Source organism: Brassica napus, chromosome A2 (genome assembly GCF_020379485.1).
Source record: "Brassica napus cultivar Da-Ae chromosome A2, Da-Ae, whole genome shotgun sequence".
Lineage (NCBI taxonomy): Eukaryota > Viridiplantae > Streptophyta > Magnoliopsida > Brassicales > Brassicaceae > Brassica > Brassica napus.
The window spans coordinates 28,809,481-28,817,297 of NC_063435.1; the positions used below are offsets into that span (position 1 = coordinate 28,809,481).

Sequence of the window (7,817 nt, forward strand, 5' to 3'; positions counted from 1 at the left end):
CCATCTTGAATTATGTAGTTTTATTTAGTAAAAAACAAGACATTGTTATGGCGAAAGAGCCCAAGAGGAGGAAATAAGCATTAAGAAGTTACAACGGACAAACTAACAGCAACAAAAAAAAAAGAAGCAAACCTCAAACTAGACATAGTACATTGATAAACCTTCGAGACCAAACACGCCAAAAAGAACAATTAAAAGAAAATTTCTCAGCTCAAAGTCGAACACGCTTGGCATCAGTTTGTGGGACACTGATATCACCTCCATTGCCTTTGCTTGTACTCTCAGTTTGTCCCTGCCAAAAAAACCAATATCAAAATCACACTTATATGCTTCATCATTGATCTTTAAAGCAAATGTATACACCTAAAGTTCATGAGCATTGATGATTCAATCGTTAAAACATCTATAAGCCTTTCAATCTTTTACTGATGCTAACATTTTCAGCAGGTGCAGCAAAACGACACTTGTGCCATTTGGACAGAGATTCTTAGGAAGTAAGAAGGAAAGAAGCTTACAGTTTCCCCAGGAACAACCGCATATCTCTCTGAAGGTGACACCCAACTTTTCCCTGCAACAACCCAACGGAGAAATTAAAATATATGACTCTAAGAATACTTAAAAACTGTAAGTTTTTTTTGTCCTTTTTCACCTGAAGATGGATCAAAACTAGAAGATTCTATATGTTGTCCACTTGCTCCATCAACACTCAGTGCCTCTATGATATTTGGAGAATTCCTACAAAGACAAAAAAAAAACATCCATTTCACCTTGTCAATGATGGGTACTGAAGGCAACTGTAAAGCAATGGCTTTGGCCGATCTTCTTATTTGTGTTACACTGAACTAAAATTATCACACTTTCACCTGTCAAGTGATTCTCCAATACCGAGCTGTCCATTTGTACCTCTGCCCCAAGCAAACACATTGTTTCTTTCAGTCACAGCCAAGGTATGTCTCCATCCACATGAGACCTGAACTACTTTCTGTGAAAATATTTGTGTGTATTAGCAAAGAAAAGCAACAAAATTGAGACATGATGAGCTGATTATTATGTAGAGTGTGAAAAAGGCTGTCTGCTTAAAATCTTGTAGGGGTCATTAAGTCAAAGCAACATGCCTGATCGTCGGGAAATCGCACTTGCACAGGAGAACACTGATCTAAGTTATTGCCCACTCCTACTTGTCCAAACTGCATGCTAAAAAGGAGCGTAAGTTAGAAGCTTGCCCTATTCAAGGTGAGTTACTTTTAGCAACGCAGTATAAGGATTGCATATCTTGCTGACAAGTCTAGTCGATTTTGTTGCTTAAAACACTATTCAAGCGCATGCCTAAAGCAACTAAATGCAAAACTCAGATTAATGTGTAGATGATATAGCTTGACCTTATTCCAACCCCATCCATATAGTTTTCCATCAGAAGTCAATGCCATTGTATGTCTCCAGCCTCCCGAAATCTGGAAAAGATAACCAAAAATGATCCCGAAGATCTTGAGCCAGAAGAACTCAACCAGCAGAAACATATACAATGAGACGGTCTTCTTCAACAAACAATAACTGTCAGAAACTTTTACTACTTAATTCATGCAGCGAGACTAAAGAAAAACACCCAAGTATTAATCCTATTTGATGAATAAATATAAGCAAATTAGGAGGCCTAGGTGAAACCTGAGAGATAACGCTGTTGCCTAGCGCTTCCAGTTTGTGAGGAACAAGGTGATCCTCCAAGTCTCCATGTCCTAGTTGGCCATATTTGCTCCATCCATAAGTATATAATGCTCCAGAGTAAGAAACTGATATTGTGTGCCGCCATCCACAAGCAACCATCGACATCTTCTCACCCTACAATTTTAGTTCCCACAACCAGGAAAGCGAGAATTATCAGAGTCCAATTACAAAAAAGTGTCAATTAAAAAGGCAAGAGTGCATGATCTCAATGATCCATGCACTGCTGTTCAGATTAAGGAGAACATATACAGTGCAGAGTATAATCAAGGGCAAGACTCATTGAACTATATTTGAATCATTTCATGTATACTGAATTTCAAATGCAAGTGTAAACAAATAGCAGGTGTTTCTAATAAATATAGAACAAGAGCCTGATAGCTTCTTACACCAGCAGAGGTAACTCTTTCAGGAACCAAGCGGTCATTCCGGTCACCTAATCCCAAATTTCCATATCTTCCCCATCCCCATCCATAAAGATCACCATCCTCTGTAACCGCAGCAGTGTGTTCTGCACCAGCAGCAACCATTTTGATTCGTATTCCCTGCACCCATTAAGAGTTTGAAGCGTTGATGTAATACTGGGGAAAGTAACCAAACTATTTACATAAACTTACAGTCCAGATCACTAATTCTTCTAATTGACCTGGTCAGAACAATTATAATTAGACCGTGCCCTATATCTGTGTTTGCAGATATAGCTATTTTTAGACTACCAATTACAATCCTACATGGCTACATGCGATAACTGTAGATATATTTTTGAAAATATCTCCACCAGATGTAGACCCTTAATTAGTAATACTCATATTTCTAAGAAGAGCAAGTTGTGAAAGTAGATGGACCCAACATTGACCCAATTCTGAAGCACATTTTCTTTGGTAAATTAAGGAAGCTACTATGACAAAAAAAGATGAATATATAGCGACACAATGAATATATAGCGACACAAACCTCAAAGGCTTGAATCTTCTGAGGCACTAGAGAATCTTCTGTGTTCCCTAGACCAAGTTGACCATTCTGGTTGCGCCCCCAGCTTTATACACATATATCAAAATAACCAAAATACATAAAACTACACTTGAATCTATTGACATTATAAAAAAACTATGGATGAAAAGCCATTTTACTGCGATTGTTGATTGCACATAAGGAGAAGAAGAATAGCTAACAAGAGTAAAATACCTCTGCACCTCTCCATCCATAGTCACAGCCAAACAATGACTATCCCCACAAGCAATCTGCTTTATACGAATACCCTGCAATGCTTTGATTGGCAGCGGAGTAAACAAGTCGCTCGAGTTCCCATGGCCTAATCTCCCAAAATCTCCCCTGCAAAAACACATGTGTACAAACGAGTGTATCAAGTAACTGTTCACAAAACACAATCTAACCAGCAAAAATTGATATAAAAAATAGTAAAGAGATAATTGATGAGAAGCAAACCATCCCCAACTGTAGACCTCCAAGCGTGACTGTGAATAAGCAACGGTGTGGTCAGCACCACAGGTAACGGAAACGATTTGGTGTTCATCCAAGGCGCTTAGCTGCGTCGGGGAAGATCGATCCTCTGCGTCTCCGTGACCTAACTGTCCATCCTCTCCTCGACCCCATGAGCAAACAACCTCTCCAGCTACCAAACCAAAACCAAAAATCAAAACGTTCAAAATCAAACATCGAACTATTACTGAACTCATTGTCTAGGGAGTGAGACGTACAGAGGAGAGCGACGGAGTGGCTAGCACCAGCGGATATGATGAGAACTTTACGAGGTGGGGGCGTAACTTCACCCTCCGCCATCGATCACAGTCTTTCTCCTGAGCCGAAGATATTTTTCTGGGAGCGGAATAATGATAAATCTAATTTTTAATTAATAAAATAGGAAGAAACTTCTATTTTTTTTATTGCTTACTATCCGTAAGAGAGAAGAGAAGCAGATGGCTCACCTGATGATTACACGTGTCGTATTTTGTGGGACACTTACATCGAAGGTGGGTTTTAAAATGGGTATGATAAATGTTATTTGGCCCAATAAAGAAAAGAGCCCATCAACAATTTTATTGTTTATAAAACAGAGTAGCGGTAACAGAGTTCGTTACGAAGGCAGAGAGAAAGTGAAAGAATCGTTTCTTCCTCGTCTTCTTCTCCGATCATCTCAGATTTCTCCCGCGAGGTATACCCTTCCTGTAACTTTGCAAGCGATTCACCACCACAACTGCTGCCACCACCTCCTCCTGTTAACAAGGCCCCACCACCACCAGTACCACCTCATGTTAATGATTCAGCACCACCAGCAGCACCTGATGGTATATCTCAACGACTTACTGAAGCGCATAGACTAGCTGAACAAGCTTCGGTCATGGTTAACACATTGTCCCTTGATCAAGCTCAACGCAAATTCAGTTGCACACCTAGAAGACTGTCAGACCAATATTACAGCAGCAACAAAAGCTTTACAGTTGGCGACCATTCATCTTTCAGAAGCCCGAAGTGTCAACCAAGATGAGTCATTAACTGAACTTCTAAGTGATTTGTGATTTGTCTCTATGTAGTGTAATATTGACTTCACTGGCTATCTGTATAGTTGACACATGTAGTGAATTTTCTGGAGTCTTTTTTAGTGAGAATGCTCTCTTCTCTCTAGCATTTGGACCCTCATGGCTATGTGAATCTTCTGATGATTAACTGCTTTTTATTAAAGAAAAACTAGATGATCCTAATCAGTATCCGAAAGCAAGCAAGAGTAAGGATAATGTAGTATTGTCATATATTAGCCACAGCTGTTCTATAGACGAAAGACCTGGACTAGTTGAAGGATTAGACCATAGAACAAGAGTAAGGATAATGTAGTATTGTTCATGAATTTTCCAGCTCAGCAACAAGCTCATCTCCACCAAGCTTACTTTGCTTCCTCTCCACGTCATATCATACACATGTTTTCCCCCTGTGGCCTTGTTTAGCAACCAATGACACTACCACAGAGAAGGTAGACCCTGTCTCGTCTCAAAACCTGAACATCCAAAAGATATGAGCTTTAGGAGAGAAACTAAAATTTCAGCAACACAAGCACCTAGTGTCTCAAGTCTCATGAATGTCAACACCTTTTGGATTCAGAGTCAAGATCATCACATGGACACTATTACCTTCTTTGTGGAGGACTGGCATCAAATGAAGGATATAATCAATTCAAACCAAAAGAGACCAATATGAAAAAAAATGAAGCCCTAAACATGTTTGCGAAGCAAGCAATCAAGAGGAGAGTGATCATAACATAACAAAAGTCTTGAGAGATGTATAAAGCCAAAGCATTAACAAGTAGTTACAGTGACAAAAGCAGCATAATATAGCTCACCGATTCTGGAAAAAGAAGATCAATCCATAAGAACATCATTATCGAATCAATATATAGCTTTGAATTCAATCAGAACAGTAACAGCTCAAAGCCTCAAAACACGTAAGAGATATTTGATTCGGTTTTATGTGCGGTTCGTTTCGGTTTAATTAGTTCAATTTCAACCTTTTTTGTCTTTTTGCGCTTCTGTTAGGGTCAATTTAATTTTTTTTTTTCTTTTTGCAGTTCGGTTCGGTTCACTTTCATTTTTTGTCTTTTTCGGTTAGTTTCGGCTCGGTTCAATCAGTTCAATTTCAAATTTTTGTTTCATAGAAATTAGATATATAAATCAAAACCGTTTCAAAATCGGTTCGGCCAAAAATTAGATATTTGAATCCGGCTTTTCTCTTTAACATTTTGCTTTTGTTTGTACATATTTCACTTCTATGAAACATTTTAACCGGCACTTATATATTTGGCTCGTCTAGCTTTGAAATCCTCTATAAACAATCTTTGTTCTCAAGCTTCTGTGCTTGACTATACAACATGTCTTGGATTTCAGGAGCTAAATTCTATATTGGGAGAGAATTAGCAGAATATGAAAACCTAGAAAATTAGGTATATTTCATGTGTCAAATTAATTAAAACAAACTTTTTTATAGTCTCATCTTTAATACAGAGATAGAGACTGATGATGATGTCTGTTTTGTTGGAAGCTTGTTGTTAATGAGATGCCTGACGTGCCCACAACTCAAGACATGTGTTTGGTTGGTTCTTTCCTTGAGCTACAAGAAACTGTTCAACAAAACTATTTTATCATTTTTTTAGCACTTTTTCTTTACTACTTTTAAAGTTTACTGTGCAATCTTGACGTCTCTGCCATTTGTAAAGAAGATAGTATTTGCGGGATCCCACTGTGTTCGTCACTAACTCCTATACTCTTTTGGTTCAATGATCTTAGTTTTTCAGCGAAAACGGTCCAGATTTTGGTAATGAAAATCCAAATCATGACAAGAGTATTACAACACCACTTGTATTATATCATCAAACAAACTAAAGAGACCAAATTCGAGACAATTACCAATCAAAGATAACCAACTATCCCGTCTTTATTCTAGTTCGATAGAGGCAACAGTAACCTAGTAGCAGCTACGGTGGTGGTGCTACTTCGTTATGTAGAGGTAGAAAAAGGTCGCTAAGAATTCTATTCTTTATCACTTTCGGAGTCTGCGTTGCTTCATTATTAGCTTCTTTATTAAATAGAGACTTCCACAAGCCGAAAAAGCTAGGCTCTATCACTTCCCTTCTAAACCCATTCGCCTCTGAAACAACCTTCCCACACCTCAACTTCTCTTCTACCTTCTTCAGTTGTTCTTCCATACTAGACATAAAGTTTCGGCCAGATGCACATCTTCCTTCTTGTCTGAGAACCAGTACAAGGACATTCAGAGATAATATCACATCATCAAAATTCTCCCATGTTGGTATAGCAAGTCTGATTTGGACCGACAAGCCACCATTACGATATACTCCATTCTTCGGTTCGATATATTTGAAGTAGACATAATGAATGACACGAAGCACTCTTTCCAGCACGAGACTATTAGGATAAATGTACCTTCGTCCCGCATCTCTCCATAACTTATAGCAAAGCCATAACATACTACGAATGTCATCACATAACAAAAACATCGCTTGAGCTATATATAATGAAAGCTCAACTCCTAGTCGCACAACCTCGTCTTTGAGCTCCTGCTTTGCAAAATTTCTTCCTAAAATGTAAGGAGAATGTAAAGGTAGTGACTTTATCTCTATATCCCTAGTCTCACCATCAAGAGGCTTAAACAATTCCCTAAGCATCCTATTTTTTTATCTCTCTTGGTATTTCTTCTTTACCTTGTTCATCAAAGAGAGACTTCCAAAAGGGAAAAATGTTAGACTTTATTGTCTCCCTGGCAAATCCATTGGCCTCTGAAACATCTTTAGCAGACCTCAATTTACCCTCTAGATTCTTCAGCTCTTGCTTGTATTTTGCAATAGCTGACAATAGTAGCCTATCATCATAAGAGCAATCTTTTACTCTGAGAACCAAAACAAGGCGATTCAAAACTATGATACCGCAAACGAAATCATTCCACGTTGTCTTGATAAGATTCCATTGTGCTGACTTTCCTTCACCGTTCTGATATAATACTCCATTTTTCGGTTTGATATCTTTTGAGTAGATGTAATGAATAAGGAGAAACAACCTTTCTACCACAGGATTCCCTTCTGGTAGTACATATTTCCACAACGTCAAGGAGATGAACAACATAGTACGTATATCATCACACAACAGGAACATCGATTCAGCTACAGAGACAGAGAACTCAACTCCTAATCTTATAACCTCATCTTTCATGTCCTTCTTTCCAGAGGCGCTCCTAGAAAACAAAAATATTAAATATTGTATGACTGAGCAAGCTAAGTAGGCTCTCAAGTGGAACTAAGTAACATCACTGACCCTGAAGTGTATGGATAAAATCTGAACGACGGTGGCTTGCGACGGACAACACCGGAGGTAGATTTTGATTCCATTTAGGGCTTTATCAATGATCAAAACAATATAATAATACACAATTCAGAACTATATAATCATATACAAATTTTAACAGTTTCCCAACTCTAGAATCATAAAAACGTTCACTAGAAAGGCAACTCACGTCGTCGTGATGTAGACAGCAAAATATCTGGAGAATCGTTTCAAATACCTATTAGGGCTGATTTT

At 38.3% G+C, this 7,817-nt stretch overlaps 1 protein-coding gene across 1 annotated transcript; it reads right to left on the reverse strand.

The window, feature by feature from the left end:
• Window positions 1-3,609, reverse strand: LOC106379077 (ultraviolet-B receptor UVR8-like). Its single transcript, XM_048760535.1, has 12 exons — window positions 3,438-3,609; window positions 3,166-3,352; window positions 2,905-3,051; window positions 2,674-2,755; window positions 2,109-2,264; window positions 1,663-1,836; window positions 1,380-1,451; window positions 1,116-1,187; window positions 864-982; window positions 650-735; window positions 516-568; window positions 1-292 (listed from the first exon to the last, which is right to left on the reverse strand). The coding sequence occupies exons 1-12, from the start codon at window positions 3,517-3,519 to the stop codon at window positions 212-214; spliced, it is 1,311 nt and encodes a 436-aa protein (XP_048616492.1). The 5' UTR covers window positions 3,520-3,609; the 3' UTR covers window positions 1-211.
• Window positions 3,610-7,817: the final 4,208 nt, after the last annotated feature.

Coding starts and splice junctions, on each gene's coding strand:
- LOC106379077 (XM_048760535.1), bottom strand. CDS start 3,519: ATGGCGGAGGGTGAAGTTACGCCCCCACCTCGTAAAGTTCTCATCATA. Junction 2,265..2,673: donor AGAAGATTCAAGCCTTTGAG/GTTTGTGTCGCT, acceptor TAATGGGTGCAG/GGAATACGAATCAAAATGGT. Junction 1,837..2,108: donor AAAGAGTTACCTCTGCTGGT/GTAAGAAGCTAT, acceptor CTAAAATTGTAG/GGTGAGAAGATGTCGATGGT.